General features: G+C 39.4%; 1 protein-coding gene across 5 annotated transcripts in view; it reads left to right on the top strand.

The window, feature by feature from the left end:
- The window catches only part of DENND2A (DENN domain containing 2A), a 153,010-nt gene that overhangs the window by 25,469 nt on the left and 102,808 nt on the right, over nt 1-24,733 (top strand). For 4 of the 5 annotated variants that reach the window (XM_077147700.1, XM_077147673.1, XM_077147682.1 and 1 more), the window contains exons 2-3: nt 17,983-18,084; nt 22,216-23,424. In XM_077147700.1, coding sequence (XP_077003815.1) covers nt 18,014-18,084; nt 22,216-23,424 — 1,280 coding nt within the window. In that variant the 5' untranslated portion in view covers nt 17,983-18,013. The remainder of the gene's footprint in view (nt 1-17,982; nt 18,085-22,215; nt 23,425-24,733) is intronic. The other variant, XM_077147711.1, reaches the window with a different exon arrangement.

Genomic DNA, 24,733 nt, shown 5'->3' with positions numbered 1-24,733 from the left:
GGTACCTTTGTTGATATTGATGGAAGAATACTAAAATATTATTGTTCACTCGTCACCACAATCAATTTTAGAACAATTTTCACTCTGAAGAGGTCTCACTATAGTATATTCATCCACTGGCTTCTAATAACATACACAACCCTAAACTTTCCCTTTAAACCACAATCACATTCCACATATCATCACTGTTAATTATATTCACTATAACATGCTACCATCACCTCTATCCATTTCTAAACATATACAGTCGACTTTATTAAAAATTCTACACAAATTAAGCACCAGCTCCCTGTTCTCTACCCTCATTCTTTCTTCTGATAACCTGTATTCTAGATATTAACTCCATGGGTTTGCTCATCATATTTAGTTCATATTAGTGAGATCAAATATTATTTGTCCATTTGTGTCTGGCTTATTTCACTCAATATAATGTCCTCAAGGTTCATCCATGTTGTTGCAGGCATCAGAACTTCATCTAAACCCTCTGTTTTTAACCACTATGACACAGCATCTCCCAAACCTTTCCCTGAGACCCGGGACACAGCTGCAGAAGCAGCGCTAGCTCCATTCTCTTTTTCTGGGGAGCCACAGTTCTGGCCCCGTGACAGGGATGGGAGATGATGCGTCCCTCTAAGATTGCTGCTTTTTTATCCAAGTGTGCTGGCTGGGAGCCAAGCCTGGACATTTTGCTCTTGGAAGGAAAGAACAGAAGCCAGCCAGAAAGGGTGGGAAGGAGCTTGAGGGGAAGGAAAAGCAGAGGACGCAGGAAGGCGAGAGGGAGAAAGGAGGTGGGAAACTGAAGACCTCGTGGGTGGCACAGCTGGCGCTGGAGGTTGAGAGCCAGGAAGCACACAGGACGTGACCTTAAGGTGCATTCTGTCTAAAACATTTGACTCAGAGAAGGTGTGTCTGCCCACAAGGGGCATTAAAGTGGCTACTTGGTGGTGTGGTGTGAGCATCCACCCCAGGAAGCACAGGCCCTGGGGCTCTCCAGGGGCCTGGGAGCCAGGGGTGGCTCTTCCTCCCTTCTCACTAGTTCTGTTCTGGGAGGTCAGGTTAAGATGAACATCAGGAAAGCCTGTATAGGGAAAAGAAGTCCCAGAATGTTTGCCCGAGGGCTGCATCTGAGAGTGCAGGGGCATGGCCAGGCAAGGCCTTGGTGTGCATGGTAGGCCTTCTCACTTGAGAGAGAAACCCTGAACTTCATCCGCCTTCTTGAACCAAGGTATCTTTCCCTGGATGCCTTTAATTGGTCATTTCTATAGACTTGTAATTGGGACATTTTCTCAGCCTTAGAACTATAAACTAGCAACTTATTAAATTCCCCTTTTTAAAAGCCATTCCGTTTCTGGTGTATTGCATTCCAGCAGCTCACAAACTAGAACAGTATCCAAACAAGAACATTTACCATTTCTAGAAAATAAACTACCCTTCGAAATCTGTGTTTCTGAAAAGCCTGGCTCCTGAGCAGAATACCCGCCCCGCCCTGCCCACCCCCCCACCCCCCAAAGGACAGAAATGCCTTCAAGAATGTATACTCTCTGGAATAACTTCTCCATGGAAATGTGAGCGCATGGAAAAAGGAGAACAGAGGTGAATGAGCTCTAGACAGGTGACAGGAGCCTCAAGTCCTGCTCCTACCATCTTCCAGCCATGTGACTGAGGCTAGTGAAGCAAAAAACCTCTGGGCTGCAGTGTTCTTATTTCCAGTCCTGACTTCTCATCTGTCATCTTCATCTCTTCATGTTTGAGAGCTTCTCCATACTAGAGGCTTTTCTAGCCTCATTATTTATCTTTTTAAATGTTTTCCTTTTTGAATTTCCTCACCAGACTGGGTTCCCACTGATGGATTGGGTCATAGGGGGTGAGCTTTGCTGAGGTTTGGAGGAGGATGTGAAACGCTGGGTCAGCCAGTGCAGCCGTCACTCCCAACAGGGTCCTGGGAGAAGGAGCTTAGCATTTCCTGAAAGGAAATGAATCCCATAAATAGACAGAGGGATAGGAAAAGGATTGGGTCATCCCTTTCCTTCTGTCAACTCAGCTCTTCCTTCTGGTCTTCCAGACTATGCAGCAGCTTGTAAATGTGTCCCTGTTAGTCGGTGGGGATGAGTAGTGGGGTAGGAGGTGGTGGGGGTGGGGTTTCTTTCTAAATGGCATGTTTCTTAAATATTATGGATCTAAAATAAGATCCGAAGAAATGGCACACAGCACAAATGTACCGTGGGCACATTTACCAACAGTAGCCTCTCATTATCATTCCAGTATAAAGCCAGAGTTTTTTCAGTGGGGTTTTCTTGGAAAGGAAGGAAACCGTACACCTTCTGGTCCCATGTCCTCGTCAACCTCATCCAAGGACTGCTCAGGAGTTCCTGTAGTAATGCTTGTAATATATTGTTCAGCTCCTCAGAAAAGTCAGGTGTTGTGAGACTGGTCTTTCTAAGACTTCGTATATTTCTAGCTCTTCCAGTTTCGTGAAGAGTCTGCTCAGGGAGGGTAACGGGCTTCTAGAGAGCTGCTCTTCTGACCGTGATGGTGTAGTGTGAACGCTGGGCTCATACCCATCTTCTTTGGTAGTGTTTGTTTCCTGCTGTCAGAAGACAAAGCTAATGGGGGGTTTAGCTAAAGTTTTGTTCTGCTTCAGCCAGATGGATGCAGATTCATCTTAAAGCAGCCACAACACAATAGCTTTCCTTTTTTATTTTTCACTTTGGGAAAGTAGTTGGACATAGATTGAACAAGACACCATGTGTTAGTGGGTATGCTTTTGGTGACAAGCAACAGTTACCTGTATGAGTTGGCTTTTAAGCAAAAAAGGTATGAAGATACCTTGTGGAACCCCTGGAATGGAATGCATCTTGGTCTCGGAAGTGGATTGGATCCAGGGAGTGCAAAGTCATCTTTCAATTGTCATCGTTCTTTTCTTCCGTGGCCCGTCTCTCTGCTCCCGGTCCATATGGTGGAAAGTAGCTGCTTCACAGCTGGGATTTGGGCCGCACAATTCCTTACGACAGGATCTGATCGGCCTGATTTGAGTTAGCATCTCCTCCTGAGCCAGTCAGCTGTGGCCTGGGGGTGGGATCACATAGTTCAAATGTGTAGGGCCGTGGTCAGTCCCCATGACTGGTGGAATGCAGGAAGGGGGCTCCTTGTGAGGTGGGCAAGCGTTGTGCCTGCCATATCTACTACACATATTTTGATTCCTTAACCATTTAGAATTCATTTGCTTCAACCACTATGTTAAAGAAAGCCAGGCTCCTCAGAATCACTCTTTAAAAACACTCTTATAAAGGAGGTAATAACAGAGCAAAGGCTTTGGTATTAGACACTGCTTCAAAAATCTTGTTGCTGTTTATCAGCTATTGCCTCAGTTTCCTCATCTGTAAAATTATGTTGGCTTCATATTATCTGCCTTCCACTGTTGCTGGGTGCTTAGCGTAGATGCATTTTTCTTTTTTTTTTTTTTGGCAACAGTTTTATTGAGATGTAATTCACATACCATACATTTCACCCATTTAAAATGCATAATTCAGTGGTTTTTAATATATTCACAAGAGTTGGGCAGTTACCACCACAGTCAATTTTAGAACATTTTCATCACCCCAAAAAAGAAACCGCGTACCCCTTAGCTCTCACCCCTAACTACCCCTCGTATATTCCTGGTCTGAATCTATTTTCTCTCTCTCTTTTTTCTGAATCTGTTTTCTAACTCTATAGATTCCTATTCTGGACATTTTCTATAAGTGGAATCATACAATATATGGCTGTTGTGACTGGTTTCTCTCACTTAGCATAATGTTTTCAAGGTTTATCTGTGTTGGATTTATGACAGGATAATAGTCCATCGTATGAATAAACCACATTTATTTACCCATCAGTTGATGGACATTTGGATTGTTTTCACCTTTTAGCTATTATGAATAATGCTGCTATGAACTTTCATATACAATTTTTTGCTTGGACATATGTTTTCATTTTTCTCTGGAAGACGCGTTATTTCCAAGATTATGTTTGTAAAGTGCTTAATGCAGTGCCTGACAAATCATAGAATGCAACAGTGTTAATTCCCTTACCCTGACCCTCTCTGAAGGTTATGAATGAAAGTTGTTTCCTGCTTGTCTCCTTTGGAAGAAAGTCAGGCTCCCCCAAAGAGCCTGAGCCCTATGGGAAGACAATGAGGTTACCGTCCTGGCAGATCCTGGCGTCAGTGAAGTGATGCAACTGGTTCTTTGTTCTAAGTGGTAGATTCTTGCATCAGGCTTGCAAGAGGTGGCTGAAGTTGTTGAGAAAGCAGGTGTCAAGTTTGGAGGGCTGAAATATAGGATTTGGAGTAGAAAGGCACGAATTGGATTCCCAATTCTTTTCTAATTAAAAACTGTGATCCTGTAACTTTATTTATAGATGACCTTGTCAGCTATGTAGCAAATCTAAAGAAATGTATAGAAGCTATTGTAAGCTTTAATTATAAGAGAAATGCTCGTCTAATAGAAAGAGATCTAGAAGTTTTTGTATATAATTGGTTTTATTTCTTTGATTTTTGCTATATTGTACTGGTTAAGGAAATTGTATATTGCCTTTCATGGTGGATAGATGTAAGACAAAAAAATTCAGTCTCTATAGAAGATATACAGCTATTGAGATTATGCATTGTTTGTTTTTTGAACTTTGTTAACCTATATTATTCGAGATGTGTTTTCTATTCTGTTTAAGTTGTTTAATTTATTTGAATTAGTAAATTCACAACTTCCTCTTAGTATCATTTTAAAAAACAAACATAAAAAAACTGTGATCTTAAAGAACAAAAAAAGAGAAAAAAAAAACTGTGATCCTGGGAAAGTCTCTGACCCTTGATCTTCTCATTTTCAAAATAAGAATAACAATAATTACATCTGGAAATTAGGGGGGTAGGATGGGTATGTATGTTATAATGTGTGTCTATCAAAGTAAGGTGCTATCCAAGTATATTATAGGCTCTAGGGCTGCTGCAGAAAAAGAATCAGTAGACTTGTGAAACCCAGTTCAAATTACAGCAGCATTACAGGGCAGATAGAGCTCTTCACAGGTTTGGCATGCATGGTCAGGTTTTTTAGGGGCCACTGTCAACCCTCAAAGGCTGCAGCCAGCTGGGTTCCCCAAACCCATTTCTGAGACTCTAGCTCTTGCCTGTAGCTGGTGTCCTGGCTCTTACTGCTGAGAGGCCCCGGTCATTATCAGATGCTTACCAAAATTGAGGGCATATCCATATATGCAGAGTGATCTTATCTGAGCACCTTCGGTTATTTCAGCACTAACTGTTAAAAAGCCCATCTTTGACCCAGTGATTTGAGATGTCACCTTTATCATACATAAAGTTGTATAGAGGTTTGGTGTATGTCTAGACTTTCTATTCTGTTTACTGTTGGTCTGTTTATTTATGTGGCAGTACCACACTGTTTTAATGACGGAGGCTTTAGAGTATATTTTAACATCTTGTAGGCTAGTCCCTACCTCCCTGAAGGTCCTAATGGTGGCTGGGGAGTGGGGAGTGGAATGTGCATAGTTGGGCCTTTTGGACCTGAGTATGCTTCTTTATGCTTTCAGACTGATTCATGAGGAATGAAAGGCTCTAGTGGCTGATTCTGTAGCACTGATTTTCTCTGAACCTCCAAAGAACATTTAAAAGAGTCTTTAATATGTACAGAGAGTGTAAAAACTTGGTGAACCAATCCTAAAGAACAGCTAGGGCAATGTATAAGATTCCACAAGGGTTCCATGCACTAGAGTAACTTTCCAGAAACCTACAACCTCCAGTTGGGTCCCTAGTCCAGATAAGTTCCGAAACCTAGCCCAGCCTCTCTGGAACATCAGATAATTCCATCTCCCTACCCCATATTAGTAACAGACACTTCCAATATGAAAAATTTAGAGTTGCCATAGCCCAAACACCCCTAAAGTGAGGAATGGAATGATCAAAGGTGATGGTGGAGTTATACAGAGAAGATAGGATTTAACAAATGAATATGAATGCTGAATCATTAAATTGATATCTCTTTTAGTCTCCAGTATCTTAGAGCAGCTAGAAGTAAAAGCCTAAAATTGTAGAATTGGAACCATGTCAAACTCTGAAACATATTCTACAGCTAATTGTGCTGTGCTTTGAAATTTTAGCATTTTTGTATATTTGTTATTTTTCGCAAAAAAAAAAGGAAAAAAGTCGATTGTGATGTTAAAAGAAATATTTAAACCCTCTAACCTATATTCTGGAGCAGCTAGAAGGAAAAATATGAGAGGATCATATGGTAGCCCATGACAAACCCTGGGGTCTGTCCTGTAACTATTTGTTGAAGAGTGCTTTGAAAACTATTAGTTTTTTTATTTATTTGCTTTGTATATGTGTTATACTATACAATAAAATAAAGTTACAAAGAGAAAAAAAATCTTGGTGAATTTGGATAAAACATATTAGTAGTTTTCTGTCTAGTCTTGCAACTGTTCTTTAAGCTTGAAATTATTTCAAAGTAAAAAAATTTTTTTTATTAATTAAAGAAAAAAAAGACATTAACCCAACATTTAGAAATCATTCCATTCTACATATGCAATCAGTAATTCTTAACATCATCACATAGATGCATGATCATCATTTCTTAGTACATTTGCATCGATTTAGAAGAAGAACTAGCAAAACAACAGAAAAAGATATAGAATGTTAATATAGAGAAAAAAATAAAAATAATAATAATAGTACAAAAAAAAAAGACAAACAAACAAACAGACAAAAAAAAAAACCTATAGCTCAGATGCAGCTTCATTCAGTGTTTTAACATGATTACTTTACAATTAGGTATTATTATGCTGTCCATTTTTGAGTTTTTGTATCTAGTCCTGTTGCACAGTCTGTATCCCTTCAGCTCCAATTACCCATTATCTTACCCTGTTTCTAACTCCTGCTGGACTCTGTTACCAATGACATATTCCAAGTTTATTCTCGAATGTCAGTTCACATCAGTGGAACCATACAGTATTTGTCCTTTAGTTTTTGGCTAGACTCACTCAGCATAATGTTCTCTAGGTCCATCCATGTTATTACATGCTTCATAAGTTTATTCTGTCTTAAAGCTGCATAATATTCCATCGTATGTATATACCACAGTTTGTTTAGCCACTCGTCTGTTGATGGACATTTTGGCTGTTTCCATCTCTTTGCAATTGTAAATAATGCTGCTATAAACATTGGTGTGCAAATGTCCGTTTGTGTCTTTGCCCTTAAGTCCTTTGAGTAGATACCCAGCAATGGTATTGCTGGGTCGTATGGCAATTCTATATTCAGCTTTTTCAAAGTAAAAAATTTTAAGTGGGAAATTATGCTTCTGGTAAAATCTTGGTAAAAGCTCTTAGTCTATATAAATGGAATTTGCACATTTCACCTTGGTTCACATGCTGATTGACCCCTGCAAAGAAATCCAGCAATTAAGCTAGCCATAATTTCCTTACAGAATCAGTATTGCTTTTCATTCCGTGGTTTGAGCTTTCCAAGTGTTTAGTCATCCTAGGATTATGAAAAATCATCTATGCCTTTGATGTATGTACCTCAAATGAAATTCAACCTACCCTTTAAACCACGTGCTGCTTTCCACGAAGGGAGCTCACCTTCATCTGAACTTCTTTGGCCTTTGCTGGGGATATGCCTGTTTTCCTTATCAATGTGCTTATAATATTGAAGACGTTCATGTACCTCGTATTTTCAGTGCTGGAATGAAAACTCTTGGAATTTGAGGTTCATATCTTATTTTTACATTTTACATTTCTCATTGCTTCACTCATTGCATACAGTTCCCTGTATGACGTAGACACAACTATTAGTTGGAAAAATTAATTATGTGAATATTTCCCTGTAAGCCATTGGTCCCTGTGTAAACTCTTCTTTGAAACTATTGAGACATCTGTGCTGGTAAGTGGTTACTGCAGATGAGACTCCAGATCTTGGTGGTCACTAAGGGAAAGGAAGTAATGAGAAGAAAGCATCTCTTACCTTTTGACTCACAAAGACACTATAGCAAATTAAAACAGGCTATGGAGGGATGGGTCCAGCTGAGCTGGTGCCCTGCAGGTATGCTGTGGCTGCAAGATAAGTTTGGGGCTTTTGTGGGGACACTGTGGGACAGACCAAGACACCCATAGACAGGGTTTTAATTTTTCCCCATTATAATAGTAGTGAGGGAGAATTTAGAAACCTGGTTTTTGTTGTTGAAAATAAGAGAAGTAGAAAGGACAGGAAAAACATCAGTAGGTACCCAGTGACAACTACTGTTAATCCTTTGTTGCAGCTCCTTCAAGATGACCACTAAATTGCATTTTTTCTCTTTTTATCCTCAACAAGATGGTGAACCCAAAGACAAGCATTAGAAGTATTTCCACATTGCAAGTGATTGAGGGGGAAAAAATGTGATTTGCAAGTATTGTGAAATGAAAACCATGTTTCTATCCCATCCGTGTGGCCAAATAGATCTCTATATGTAAGAATGTTCTGCTGATGTGAAAAAAAATCCTTTCTAGGTTTATGAAAGTGAGAAAAACTATGAAAAAAAATCATTAGCTGCCTCTATGATCCCAGGAGCATGACCCAGTCTACATTCTCAGGCTGCTCTGGCCGCAGATTCCCAGGGGCTTCGTCTATCAGACACACTGACAGCTGTTAGGTCAGGAAAATACTGATCAAGTTGTTAAAAGAAAATATTATTGTCAGTAACTGAGTACTCATAACAACAGAAAATCTTAAAATTACTCGGATTGTAGTTTTGATCTTAAAAGCTCCTGCAGGCTCTAAACAAACCTTGAAGCTTGCTTAGGGACAAATCTGTGAACCACCATCTTACAGCATTTACATCCGGGTTTGAGGAAAAGCAGCAACTCACTTTGTGCTGATAATGACTCACTTGGGTTTTAAAGATGCTCTAAAATAGGAGAAAACAGATACATTGAAATAAAATGCCTTATAAAGGAGAGAGAAAATAGCTATTTCTGTTGTTGACTAACTGCCTGTGACATAAGAATAAAATCCATGGTTCAACTCTAAACCAATAGCTCTTAAACTTCAGAGTGTCTATGAATTCCCTTGGGCTTTAATTAAAATGCAGATTACTAGGTCCTATTCTGTTTTCTTGCTAATTATCTTTTTTTCTACTCAGTCTGGGGTGGGGCCAGGATGCCCCATTTTTAGCACTCGTCCCTGCTGATTCTTTAAAATAATAGCTTTACGGAGACGTAATTCATATACCATGAAATTCACCCTTTTAAAGTATGTAATGCATTGATTTTTTTAATATTTTATGATATTTTCATCCGCCCTCAACACTGTCCCCTCCCTCAGAACTTGGCAACCACATATCTACTTGGTTTTTATGAATTTGCCTATTCTGAGCATTTTATAAAATGGAATTATAGAATATGTGACCTTTTGTGAATGGCTTCTTTCACTTAGCACAATGTATTGAAGGGTCATCTGTGTTGTAGTGTGTATCAGTTCCTTATTCCTTTTTATGGCCAAATAATATTCCATTGCCCAATATAGCACATTTTGTTTATCCATTTAGTTGATGGGCATTTGAGTTGTTACCATTTTTGGGCTATTATGCTACTATGAACATTCATGTATATGTTTTGCGTGGATCTGTGTTTTCACATCTCTTGGGTACTGCAAGTGGTTTTGCGTAGATCTGTGTTTTCACTTTCCTTGGGTACTGCAAGTAGAATTGCTGGGTCATGGTAACACTATATTTACTTTTTAAAAATTGCATTAACACACATGTACAATTTACCATTTTTAAGTGTACTATTCAGTGGCAGTAATTACCCTGATAATGTTATGCTACCATCACCACCTTCCATTGCCAAAATTTTTTCATCACAGCAAACAAACCTCTGCCTATACCCATTAAGCAGTCACTCCCCATTTCTCTTCCCTACTGCTTCTGGTAACCTCTAATCTATTTTCTGTCTCTATCAATTTGATTATTTTAAATATTTTATAGAAGAAAAATCATAAACTATGTGTCCATTTGTGTCTGGCTTATTTCTCCCAATATTATGTCTTCAAGGTTCATCCTTATTGTAGCATGTATCAGAACTTCATTCCTTTCTATGGCTAAATAATTTTCCATTGTGTGTGTATATATGTATATATATTACACTTTGTTTATCCATTTATCTGTTGATGGGCACTTGGATTGATTTTATCTTTTGGCTATTGTGAATATTGCAACTATGAACATCAGTGTACAATTATCTGTTTGAGTCCCTGCTTTCAGTTCTTTTGAGTATGTACCTAGGAGTGGACTTAGTGGGTCATATGGTAATTCTATATTTTATTATTTGAGGAGTCGACAAATCATTTTCCATATGGGCTGCACCATTTTATATTCCCACCAGCAACCGCAAGAATTCCAGTTTATCCCCATCCTCACCAAAACTTGTTATTTTCCATTTTTTAAAATATTAGCTGTCCTAGTGGGTGTGAAGTGATATACCTCATTGTAGTTTTGATTTACATTTCTCTAAAGATTAAAGATACAGAGCTTTTTCTCGTGTGTTTATTGGCCAGTTGTATATCCTCTTTGGAGAAATGTCTATTCAGGTTCCTTACCCATTTTTTGATTGGGTTGTTTGTCTTTGTGGTTGCACTATGTTTAACTTTTTGAGTAAAAAATAAAAGGCTGGAAATCTGCATTCCCACCAGCAGTGTATGAGGATTACAATTTCTCCACATCCTCTCTGACACTTGTACTGTCTTTTTATTTTATTTTATTTTTTTGTATGCTGTATGGTAGGGGTCACGTTTCTTTCTTTTTCATGTGACTGTCCCTTTGTTGCAGCACTATTTGTTGAGAAATTTTTTTGGGGGGTGGTGCATGGGTGTATTGTCTTTTTTATTCTAGCCATTCTAATAGGTATGAGGTAGTATCTCCTTGTCGATTTGATTCACATTTCCCTAATGACTAATGATGTTGAGCATATTTTCTTGGGCTTGTTGGCCATTTGTATATCTTTGGAGAAATATCTATTCAAATCCTTTGACCATTTTTAAATTGGGTTGTCATTTTATTGTTGAGTTGTGAGAGTTCTTTAGGTATTCTGGATACAAGTCTCGTAGGTATGTGATTTGCATCTATTTCTCCCATTCTGAAAGTTGTCTTTTCACTTTCTTTTTTTTTTATTATTAATTAAAAAAATTAACTAACACAACATTTAGAAATCATTCTCTTTTCACTTTCTTAATGATATATTTGAAGCAAAAAAGGTCTAGTTTTTTTTTTTTTTAACATGGGCAGGCACCGGCAATTGAACCCGGGTCCTCTGTCATGCCAGGCAAGCATTCTTGCCTGCTGAGCCACCGTGACCCGCCCAAGTTCTAGATTTTTATAAAATCCAATTTAGCTATTTTTTCTTTTGTCACTTGTGTTTTTAGTGTCATATCTAAGAAGCCATTGTCTAAACCAAGGTCACCAAGATTTACTCCCTTGCTTTCTTCTAAAAGTTTTATAGTTTTAGCTCTTCTATTTAGATTTCAGTTCCATTTTGAGTTAATTTTTATATATAGTATGAAGGAGGGATCCAACTTCATTCTTTTGCATATGGATATCTATTTTATTAAGGGCTAGAGGATCCCATTTTAATTTTTTTCAAACCTTTTATTGAAGAAGATGAAGCATCAGGAGAATCAGATGCTGATGCTGACTCAGGAATGAGCCCCACTATGCAGTTAGAGCAAGAGTTATATAAAGTGATTGCGTGCTTTTTTTTCCAGCTGAGCTTATTTTGTGAAAACAAAATACCTTCGGATATACTTGCATAAAGATGTGCAGTTGAGAAAAACAGCTATTTTTTATTCAATGCTATAATTGTTAGGGTTTCTTCTCTATTTTGTTTTGTTTTTTTTGCCTGATTCTCATCAGGTGATCAAACTAAGATGTTAGAATTATTAAAGCTTATAGTTCTTTTTGCAAGAGAAATAAAAACCATTTATAATTTAATTAAATATACTTTAATCTGTTAGTTTGTAATCATTTATGATCTAAAATTTTAAGTTCAGTATATCAAGTATGATCATTTTCTGAATCAAATTATATATTTTTACTTATATTTCAAAACTAACATGCTAACTTTAGAGCAGAAAATGGCACTGAAAAATTATAATTGTGGGCATTTTATTTCCCACTCCACTCCTCTCCTGCCCAGATTTCATTTTTTTAAGTCACTATTTTTGTTTAAAGATTTGGGGAAGATCTTTTAAAAGATGTTCTTTTTCTGGTATATTGCATTCCAGCAGCTAGCAAACTAGAACCCATCTATTACTGAAACTTTTTCATCATCCCAAACAGCAACTGTACCTATAAGTAATAACTCCCCTATCCCCCAGCCCCCAGACAGCCCTTGATTAACCTCTTATCTGTTTTCTGTCTCTATGAATTCACTTATTTGTCCTGTTGTATCTGGCTTTTTTTCACTAAGCATAATGATTTCAAGGTTCCATGCATGTTGCAGCTTATATCAGAATTTTATTCCTATTTATGGCTGAATAATATCCAATTGTGTGTATGTATTACATTTTGTTTATCCTTTCATCCACCTTTTAGTTATTCTGAATAATGCTGCTATAAATACTTGTGTGCAAAAAAAAAAAAAGATTTGGGAAAGATCATATTTTTTTCCCTGTGGCATAAATATGTCCAGAGTTTTTCCCTCAGCAGTCACTAAAGCAGTAATATCTAAACTTCTTTTTATAGATGACTGACAGCAAAATGTCTGTTACGTCCCCCACTGCTACAAAAAAACCGCACAGGAAGAATGCTGTTACTGTTGATGAGCTCTCAATGGCTTCCTATTTAATTTAGTAACACCCTAGTGAGTAACTCACTAATGCCCGGAATAAAGTATGAACAATGCTGTATTATAAATAGAAGCAGTCTGATAGGACAGGCTTCCGACCACAAGTAGCTGCCTTGTTGGGCTCATTTCACTGAAGGATGTGTTTCCAGAGTGTCTTTGCTGGATTCCCAAAATGTCAGTGGAGGCAGGAGAGCTGTCAGCAGGCATGGGCAGAAAGCTGAAGGAGCTGCCCCTCCCACCTGGGGACTCCTTCCCTCTACTTGCACTGCTGGCTTCTCCCTTCCCTCCTTCAGGCATGCTGAGGGCCTCACTCCTCCAGTGAGAACTGTTCTCCGGAAAAGATCAATCAGTGTTTTCCACCTTCCTACCTGTGGAAGAAACAATAACAGTTTTAAATTTTGAACTTTTTGTGCTTAGAGGTATTTGTTTTTAATTGATGATATGACATATTTCAGCAGTCCTAAGCCCCTTCAAAAAAAAAAAAAAGATAGTTGTTTTAGATGTCCAGCTGGTACTTTAAACCTTAGTGGGAAAACTTAACGGAACTGTAAAATAATACAGTTTTTGTCTAGAAATGCCAATCTGGAGCAATTACGTTTTCTATAGGCTTTTGAGACTGACTAAAAGTACTGCCTATGATGTACTCTCTTTGCTTTCTCTTTAAAAAGTAAAGGTAATTCAGAGAGACAGTTAGGACTAAGAACTAACTGGTTGAGACAGTTGAAGGCTGTTACTAGCAGATTCAGAACTGGGGAAAACTTTCCCCTGGGGGCTTCTTAATTTAACCTGAGCCCTCCAAGCAATCTGATGCCAATGTCTAAAGAGAATTTGAGCTAAGAAAAGGTTTTACCGGTATTCACTTTAGGCAAGAAGGAAAATCTAACCCTTTAGATTAGAGATTCAATTGATAAACTAAAATAGTTTTCTACAATTGTAAAACAGCTTTAAAAACTTTTTATTATGGAAATGTTCAAACATCCACAGAGTGTATGAACTCTGGATCCATCAAGTAGCTTCAAAATTTTGCACATTTTAAATCTAATTAAAATTATTAGTAATTATGCCCACCTGGTTAATGGGACGCTCTATTTCTAGGAAAAACACAAGTGAGTGGAAAAATGTGTTCCTGCTATTCACTCTTGGAAACCAGTCTGTTTGGGGTACAAGACCAAATTACCAATTATGGAATAAAGAGCCTTGCGTTGTGTAAGAATCATCTGAGTCCTGTGACATATTTAAAATGCATCAATTAGGCTAGCTTTGTCGTCTAGTTAATGACTTTTAGACATCAGATGCAGAAGGAGGAGCAGCATTCTCCATATCTCCAGGAATTGAGCTGTGCTGGTGGGTTGATGGCTGAGTGTGTTGGGTGGTTCCCTGATCCCTCAATTACAGCCCCTCAATCCTGCTTCAACTTGCTTCTCCAAATATGGCATCAGCTGTAGAAACTGTTGTATTAATACTGAAGGTTATTATAGCCTGATGTAATGTGAGTTCACTTAGGGACCATGTTGATGAAGCGATTCTTGTGATCTTTAATCTCAAGCTCCGTGCTTGGTACTCTGTACGTTAGGTGCACTGGGATTTATCCCTTTCAGGGAACAGTTCCTGTGCCAGTTTGAAAGGATTATGTACCCTAGAAAAGCCGTGTTTTAATCTGATCCGTCTTGTGGAGGCAGCCATCCTTTTTAATCCCTATACAGCACTGTAACTTGGAAACTTGATTAGAGTATATCTGTGGAGATGTGGCTCCTCCCATTCCAGGTGGATCTTTATTAGCTTACTGGAATCCTTTAAAAGAGGAAATGTTTTGAAAAAAGCTGGAGAGCCGTGAGAACTACGGGAGCCCACACAGCCAGAGACCTTTGGAGATGAAGAAGAAAAACACCTCTGGGGGAGCTTCATGAAACAAGAAACCTGGAGAGAAAGCTAGCAGATGTCACCATATGCGCCATGTATTTTTCCAGTTGAGAGAAAAACCCTGAACATCATTGGCCTTCTTGAGCTAACATATCTTTCCCTGGATGTCTTAGATTGGACATTTATATATGCTGGCTTTAATTTGGACATTTTCATGGCTTTAGAACCGTAAACTTGCGACAATAAATTCCCCCTTTTCAAAAGTCATTCTGTTTCTGGTATATCGCATTCCGGCAGCTAGCAAACTAGAGCAGTTCCCTTCTGGAGAAAGCTGGGTGAGAGGGCTGATCATGACCCAAGCATGATTCCTGAGTGCTATCCCAGAGGACAGAGATTGTTCTTACTCAACTTTGAACCCCCCAGGGCATCCTGCACAGGGCCTGGCACCTCCTCGTAATACCACTGAAAGAGGATGCCAACTTGAAAGAAGGTGGTGGGTGGAGAGAGGAGCAAGCTGACATGGAACAAGGCTGGATTATTGTGGGTTTTGTCTGTGTGGATGCAGAGCGCGTATGTGGGGGGTGGGGTGGGGTGGAGCTGCTGTCCATGACGTCTGATGGGGTTTTCTGCCAGATGCAGGACAGAAGAGCAGTGTCTGCCAGCCCAGCCAAATGGAAAGGCTCCAGAAGCTTCCAGCTTTGCAGAGCATTATGAGAGGAACTGTAACTTCCTTCCTATTCCTGAGAGACCTTTGGGATGGGATGGGAGAACCCTAGAGCCTGACTTCTTTAAAGAATGAGGCTTGGTTTTAGCACAGACATACCCCAAAATACATGGTGAGAAGTTGCTGGATAAGGGGAGATGGGAGAACCCTAGAGCCTGACTTCTTTAAAGAACGAAGCTTAGTTTTAACACAGACGTATCCCAAAATACATGGTGAGGAGTTGCTGGATAAGAGGACAGCTGAGCTCCACATGTAGGTCAGAGCTCCCTCTGCATTTACACCACTACCACTGCCACTGCCGCCTCCAATCTTCCTCTTTTTTCTTTGTTTCTCATGCTCACTCTCCTTTTTCTCATTCTTTCTCTGGCCTCTCTCTTAATGATCAGTAAGAATTATGGGGGTGGGCAACAGTGGCTCAGTGGCAGTGTTCTCACCTGTCATGCCGAAGACCTGGGTTCTGTTCCCAGTACCTGCCCATGTAAAAAAAGAAGAAGAAGAAGAAGAATTATGTGCATTTCTGGAATTACAAACCTTTGATTTCTTATGGCAGCCACCCAGTCACCTGGTGGGCAAATCCCCCTGAGATAGGTGGTAGGAATCCTGGAAACTGAAGATGGAGTTGGGAAAGGAATTCCCTATAGGTTCAGTGGAAAAGAAACATGAATCCCCAGTGCATCAATATGCTTGAATCTCTAGTCGGGAGTTACATCCTTTCCATCAGGAGGGCCGAGTTATATGGGGTTAGCGCTTTACAGAAGAATTGCTTAGCTGATCCTGGTGGCATTCTTTGGTAGGGACTCATCTTCTTAGGTACACCTCCTCAGCAATGGCAGTGTGTCCTTGGGTTCAGAGACACTGTTATTCCCACAGAGCTCTGCAGGGACTTGTTATTGAAATAGCACATTTTAATCAGATACTTCAGTTCATTTGGAAGTCAGCGTTTCGGTTTGCTTTAGCTGATGAAATACAACATACCAGAAATGGACTGGCTTTTAAAAATGGGAATGTATTAGCTTACAAGTTTGCAGTTCTAAGGCCGTGAAAAATGTCCAAATCAGAGCATCAATAGGATGATACCTTCTCTGAAGACCCTACCAGTTGGCTTGGGCTCTTCTGTCAGATAGCAAGGCACATGGCTGGTTCTTCCCCACCCAGGTTTCATTGTTTCCAGCTTCTGGCCTCAGTTGGCTTCCTTTCTTAGCTTCTGCATATTTCTCTCTTTTAGCTTGTCTCTTAGCTTCTCTGAATTTTATCACTTAGCTTCTCTGGTCTTTTATCCTCTTAAAAGGAACTCTAGGAAGAGGATTAAGACCCACCTTGAATGAAGTGGGTCATATCTCAATTGAAATAACCCAATCAAAACGTCCCACCCACAATAGGTCTCTAACCACAGGAATGGATTAAAAGAACATGATCTTTTCTGGAGTACAAAGCTTCAAACCATCAGTCAGCGGGAATATTATAAAACTGCTGCTTCTGAGATGAGGCTGCTTTGTCTGATATTCACACAGTTTCGTTTTTCATGTCAGGAATTCATTGGAACTCCTGGGTGTTCTGAAGCCAATTCCTGGTCTTCCTTAGACCAGACAGATGCCCAGGTGGCTAAGCTTTTCTTCCTCCTTGGTTGAGAGCCACTTGGGGAGGGTCTCAGCATGAGCTCCACAGCCAAGCACTGTGCAGGTTTACACCTGCCGTCAGTGTCATCAGAAGAGTGGAGCATCCTTGTGTTGATATTTCCACTTTGGTGTTTGGTTATTTCTTTTTCAACAAATAAGGGAACTGTTCTTTTCTTTGGGGACTCTTTGCTCATCAGTAGTTTTATTGTTTTTTTTTAATTTGTTTTTATTTTTCTTTCTTTTTATTCTTTTTCATCAGTGTTTTAAAGAGAATGAATTTTAAAGGCTTTTTAAAGAGACCTATTTTCTAAGATTATGCACTTTCTTAAAATTTGTGGTGACTTTATACATATGAGAAGAGATTGGCAGGTCTGAATCTGTGTGACCCTGAGGATTTGTGCTCTTGCCCCACCTTCTTGGATCAGGGATTTTAGACATTAAACTTTTGTCAGATATATGGTTTCCAAATATTTTCTCCCATTCTGTTGTCTTTTACACTTTCTTGATAATTTCCTTAGATACGGAAAAGTGTTTAGTTTTGATGAAGTTCATTTGTTTTTTCTTTTGCTGCTCATGCTTTTGATGTAAAGCCTTGGAATCCATTGCTTAATACAAGATTCTGCAGGTATTTCCCTGTTTTCTTTGAAGAGTTTTATAGTCTTAGCTCTTCTGTTTAGGCTGTTGCTCCATTTTGAGTTAAGTTTTGTTTTCTTTGGTGTGAGGAATGGGTCCACTGTGATTCTTTTGCATGTGAATTTCTGTTTTTCTGGAGCAGGGATTCTGAATGGTGCCTTCCTGTCACCCCACTTCTGAGTGGAAAATCTGTCAAGGATAAACAGTTTGGGGCATGGAGCCCTAGGTTTGCTTCCCTCCGAGCAAGCCCTCGCCGGTGTGGCTCACCGGGTGCGCACCCTGTTCTCCTAGGTGACCTGGAGCTGCGCGCGGTGCTGACACCATGACAGTGTGTGGGACAGCCACGGGCAGCAAGAGCCAGACCCGGAACCAGAGCTGCAAACTGGCTGGCAAGTAAGAACATTGTCCCCCCGAGAGTGTAGAAGTTGGTCTAGATTCTTGATGTCCTTCCTTCCTCTCCTGTCTTTTCCTTCTCACTAACCCCGCTTTATATGTATATATATATATATTTTTCTTTGCACACCTTCACACGCATATAGTCCATACATGGTGTACAATCAGTGGCTCACAGTATCATCACATGGTTGCGTATTTATCACCATGATCATTTTTTGGAACATTTGCATCATTCCAGAAAAGAAAATAAAAAGAAAAAACTCATACATCCCATACCGCTACCCCTCTCTCTTATTGCCCACTAATATTTCCATCTGCCCAATTTATTTTATACTTTGTACCCCCTATTATTTATTTATTTATTCATTCATATTTTTTTACTCATTGGTCCATACCCTGGACAAAAGGAGCGTCAGACACAAGCCTTCCACAATCACACAGTCACACTGCAAATGCTATGTCTTTATACAATCATCTTCAAGAATCTAGACTACTGGAACACAGCTCAACAGTTTCAGCTACTTCCCTCCATCCACTCCATTACACCATAAACTAAAAAGGGATGCCTGTATAATGCCTAAGAATAACCTCCAGGATAACCTCTCAACTCTGAAATCTCTCAGCCACTAAAACTTTATTTTGTCGCATTTCTGTTTTCCCCCTTTCGATCAAGAAGACTTTTTCAGTCCCATGATGCTGGGTCCCAGCTCATCCTGGGTGTTCTGTCCCATGTTGCCAGGGAGATTTACGCCCCTGACTAACCCCACTCTCTTGAACTAAGGAAATGTTTTCAAAGTCATTTTAATGAGCCTCCTGTAAGTGATGTCCATGTGCTATACTTATTTAAGAACTCAAGACCAGGAGGTGCATGGGTGGTTCAGTGGTAGAATGCATGGTTGCCTGTCATGTAGGAATTCAGGGTTCAATTCCCACCCCATGCACACCACACCACACCACCCCCCACCAACCCCAAAAAAGAGAAAGAACTAGAGACCAGAGTGGTCTGGGAAAGAAAGATCCTACTGGTGCCAAGTGTGGGAAGAGGATGGTAATAGTTGTGGCAACTTCAGGTAATTTCCCCATTTAGACATTCCAGTTCAGGTCTTATTTTTCTATTTACTAGATATTTTAATTATCTTTGAGTACAAATCTATTCCACTATATTTGTCCACAGAACCAAATTTGCAAATCTTATATTAGCAGGGTTCTTTTCTCCCCAAATGGAATCCTTTCCTCTGGTGCTCTCCTATTTCTGCAAAACAGTTGCAATCAATGAGCTGTTCACAGACCAGAATTCCTTTAGGGTGAAGTAGAATCCTGGAAACAGGAACGCGAGAAACTCTTGGGTCCGGCATATAGAGAAGGTCCCCTGCTCTTGGGGACACTTAAAACAGTTTCACCATCCTTGCCTATCTTGCTTGAGCTTTGTAAAGCCAGTATGGTCTTCTAGCAAGCCAAATTTTTCTCCCCCTCTTCGATTCTCATAGCCTTAGTGACTGTGAAGTCATCCCATTTATTTGTGATCTTTCACAATAACTACAATAATTACAGTAATATTAAATAATCATTTATTAATAGCATGACTTAAAATACATGCTAGACTCTGGGCACATTACATATATTAACTCATTTGTTCATTCATTCAATCATTTAATAATTATTATTGATTACTTACTATGTACCAGGCATTAGTGAACAAGATAAACTTGGCCTCCACACTCATAAAATTCCCAGTCTAAAGAAGGGAGAGAGTCTTCTTACTTTAAGATGAAAAAAAATGGAACCAAGATTCAAAGTCAGATCCATCTGGGCCCACGTATTTATCTACTGAGCAATATTGCCTAATAGTATGTATGTTATTAATGATTATATGTTATGCCTTCAGTTGTCACAAAGCATGTGCTAACTTGAATTGTCATGTTTTTAGGTGTCTGTCCTATCTCTTCTTCTTGATTCTAGCATTGTGAGAGCAAAGGCTATGATTTCTATCTTTTGGACCCTTGGCAAAATATCGACAAACTGATTCTGATTCTGATTGCTACTAAAATCTGAATTTGTGCTAATGTCCTCAGTTGTGACAAACAATTTAAAAATGGGTACCTCTTTTGTAAGCACTCTAATTGCTTATTTATTATTATTTTTTTAAAACTGCTAGTTTTTATTGATTGGGATCTGAAAGATGAATTAAATTTAGAGAATTTGATGTCTTTAGATATTTCACCTGTCAATCACCATAAGCCCAGGGTTATTATCCACTTTACCCCAGTCAAGAGCAACCTTTCAATATATAATCTGAAAGGCAGAAAGGCAAATGAAAAAACCGTACAGAAATCTAGCACCTTCATTTTATGCTTTCTTTTACTACTTAATTATGGCTAGGTCAAAACAAATTCTTACAGTTTCTTTTACTATATTGGTTTCTGAACTTAAAGATACTTAAGAATTTATTTACATGCACACACACACACATATATATACTTTTTAAAAAAATTATAGGATACAGGGATTCAATTACTTGTGTTGTATTTGTTTAAATGATAGTATTACCTATTACTGTGTCTGATATACTATTCCTCTCCATCTGAGTTTGTTTATTTAAATAAGGAATCCTGCTTTGATAGCCAGACTTAACATATGAAAATCTTTCTCCATTTGCACAAGTTTCTAATTTATACTGTGGAACTAAAAACTGTAACACTGTTTAGGTGCTAACATCCCAATCAAAAGGAGAAGCCTTTACACAAACAACCATTAATCTTTGCAATAGAATTTTTTGATCTCTTGCCATGAACCTTAACCAAAGTTTTAAAATTCCTGTACAGTCATACTAAGAGAGTAAAATACTGTGTACCACGAGGTTGGTCCATGCATGTCTGCTAATCCCTGCATATCTAAGGTCAGTATGATCGGTCATGACCCTTGCTGGTAGAAGAATGTTTTGCATTTAAAACACCGATACCCCTGTTCTTACTAGACTAGCTTAAAATGCTTTTCTGTTTTTCTTTCAGGATTATTTCTAGCATCTTCATGGCACTAACCTCCTAAAATCAAATTTGGAGGCATCTGTCCCCACATGTAGGTGCTGGCCCAGAGATGTCCAATAGAACTTTCTGCAGTGAAGGAAATATTTTCCTGCTCTGTCCATTGTGGTAGCCACTAGCCACATGTGGTTACAGAGGAGGTGTATGTGGCTAGGGCAACTGAGGAATTGAATTCTTAATTTAAATTTAAATAGTCACACGTGACCAGTGGCTACTGTGTTGAACTGTGCAGATCTAGGCCATGCATGAGATCTGAACCTGCCTGTTAATTTACTCATTTATTTGTGCAACAGATATTTATTGACCACTTCCCATGTGTCAGGCATCATAGGTGCTAGGGGTGCAGCAGTAGCCAAAACAGACTAAAATAAAAAATAGGATTCCTGCCTGCATGGAGAGTCCACTCTAATAGGACTCTCATTCTAGAGAAGGTTCATTTCCAATGCACCCAATGATTGTGGCTTTACCCACTCAAATCAAAACAACGTATCAAGCTCAGAATTAGCGAAAATTTTATGACTTGTGGTGGTGTTCTAATTTTTAAGTAGTCATTACAAAGACTCATCCGTTGATAACAGAAGCAGGGAAAACCTAGACGTATAATATTTACTTCATGAAGTTACTCCTGTTTTCATCAAGGAAAAAGACTAATAACGACAGCTACCATTTATTGTACACTCAGTACGTGATAGATGCTTTGTGTGGTCTGACCCATTAAATGTTTATAGCAACTCAATGAGATGCATATTATTATTATTTTACTGCAAATAATAATGCAAATTATTATTTTACTGGTGAGGAAACTGAGGCTTAGAGGAGCTAGGCAATTTGCCCAAGGACAGCTGCTTGGTCAGTGATTGAATTGAGATTTAAGCCAAATCAGTTGACTCCAAAACCTGGTTGTTCCTTTCATTCCATCATGCTCTCTCCCCAAGAAAAATACAAAGTGATTTTTAAAAATGGTTTCAATTGTGTGATTTGCAATTAGCCAATCTCCATATAAATTCAAGTAAATCTCCATGATCAGCCAAAAATCATAATCAAGAATCCACCTCTCTCTTACCCAGTATTTGTCTTTCTTGTTCAGGGTTGAAGTGGAAGGTCCAAAGGCCCGGGAAGACCCTGGAAGGCAGCCATTCAGGTCTTTCAGTAGGAGCAATTCCCCAGAAGCCCTAGGGCCCTCTATTCTTTTCCTAGAGACTGATCAAGATTCACCCTTCAAAAGGAGCCCCGTGGAAACTCTCAATAACCTGATGGTAGAGTCAAGAGTAGACTGTTTTCAACAGAACATGTTCAGCCCAAAAATGATCATCAGTGATCCAGCTTCAGATCTCAGTGCTCAAGAAGCCAGCAGGCTGGTGAAGAAGCAGCCCAGCAGTGTCCAGAAACCCTGCCCTTCTACTAGAGTCAGTTCCCAGCACAAGTCCCTCAGCATCAAGGACAAGATATCAGAATGGGAAGGGAAAAAGGAATTGCCCGCCCCTGCACCAGGCAGGAAAGCTGATGGGCAAGAGGATTATATGACGTCCTGTGTGCTGGAGAGGAGGAGAAGCAGTGATGGTGTGAGAACTCGGGCCACTGAGGCCAAGAATGGAACTAAATCAGAAACAGAGAGCAAAGAGAATGAAAGGAATAAAGGGATAGTGAAAGTTGGGGGACAGGAAGCAGAGCAGAGGCAAGACCTGACCCATCCAGATGGTGAGCTGGATCCTAGTTTGGGCAGAGGCAGAGAACCAAGGTTTGGCAAACAACGCTTTCAGAATGATAACCTCTCTGTGCTGAAGCAGGTTAAGAGACTTGAGCAGGCTTTGAAGGATGGATCTGCAGGGCTGGATCCCCAGTTACCAGGGACTTGTTATTCCCCACACTGCCTGCCTGACAAGGTAGAGGAGGGGTTCAACCTTCCTGAGAACCATGGAGTCGGGGCTGGTTCAGAATTCAGCCGGAGATTCCACAGCTTGGACCTGGAATGTAGGGCACCCACCCCTGAGGCTGCAGAAGAAAGAAAGGGCTCATATGGGAGGCCCTGGGACCAGAATTTAGAGAGCATGTACAGGGGGTCTGAGGGGCCCCCTGCAAAGCCCTTCATCAACCCCCTGCCCAAACCTCGGAGAACGTTCAAACATGAAGGAGAAGGGGAAAAGGATGGGAACCCAGGCATCAGCTTCAGGAAAAATAAAAGAAACCTTCCTCCTTTGCCCTCTCTTCCGCCCCCTCCCTTGCCCTCCTCTCCTCCCCCTTCCTCGGTGAGCAGAAGACTGTGGAACGGGAGGCAGAAATCCAGTGCAGACCACAGGTAGGTGATGGGTGGCTGGGTGGCAATGTCACATAGGATCTTCGGCTTGAGTGTTTATGCCACATTGCTACTGCTCTCAACCTAATGATTTGTTTTATTAAACTGGTGTATCTTCTAATTAGATACATGGATCTTGTAGCTTAGATGGATCTTGTAGTTAGATAGGTGGATCTTGTAGCTGAAGATAGTTTATCAATTAAGCATGGAAATGTGTTAATTGATGTATGTGTTTTATGTTTGTTCTCAGTCCTCAAAAAAAAAAGAGAATTTGCTTTCAAAAATACCCTTTGGATGTGATAAGTACTTGTAATTCAGACAAGAAGCAGGAGTTAAAAGAATAACTTGTTAACAGTTTGGCAGTCTATTAATTGATGCTAATGGGTACACATTCTGTTTTAAATCTCCTACTATTGCATGATGCTTTGAACCTTTCCTGGCTGTTCCATTCAGGTTTTTTGCTTCATGTGTTTGGAAACACAGTACCCTGGATCTACCCTGGCCCTACCATTCTCTCTACATGGCCTTGAAAGAGTTACTTTACCTCTCAAAACATCAGTTTCCTTATTAATATATTAGATACACCCACTGAGAATATTTTTTTAATATTAAGCTAAATATATTAAATTATAAACCAAGTTAATGCTGCAAAATAAAACCTCTACTTTGAAAATAATTTCTTTTGTGCTTTGAAACTCAACTTCTAGTCCATTTCTAACTTCTAGTCCATTCCTATAACATGCTAATTGATTTGAGACCCACTGCTTTAGCAATCAGCTTTAGAGCAGAACTTCTCAAAACAGTTGACTCTACTTACTGTCATCATTTCCCCTCACTTATTTATTCTTTCATTTAATTTTTTATTAAAAATGTTGTAGGTTTACAAAAAGTCATGCAGATAATATAGAAGTTCCATATACCACGCCTTCTCCATTATTAATACCTTGGATTAGTGTGGTAATTTTTTTACGATCTATGAAAGAATATTATTTTAATTTTACATAGATCATAGTTTGCATTAGGGTTCACTGTGTTGAACAGTCCCATGGTCTTTTTTATTTTAATTTGTTCTAGTAACATATATATGTAACCTAAAATTATATATACTGTGCTATTAATTAGATTCACAGTGTTGTGCTACTATTCCCACCATCCATTACCAAAACTTTTCCACCACCCTGAACAGGAATTCTGTAAATTAAGCATTAACTCTCCATTCCCTACTGCCACCCCAGCCCCTAGTAACCTGTATTGTAGTTTCTGACTCTTATGAATTGCTTATTCTAATTATTTCATATCAGAAAGGACATAG

The sequence above is a fragment of the Tamandua tetradactyla genome, chromosome 1 (genome assembly GCF_023851605.1).
Source record: "Tamandua tetradactyla isolate mTamTet1 chromosome 1, mTamTet1.pri, whole genome shotgun sequence".
NCBI lineage: Eukaryota > Metazoa > Chordata > Mammalia > Pilosa > Myrmecophagidae > Tamandua > Tamandua tetradactyla.
The sequence above is the reverse complement of the archived record's forward strand: the minus strand, read 5'-3'. Positions and strand labels throughout refer to the sequence as shown.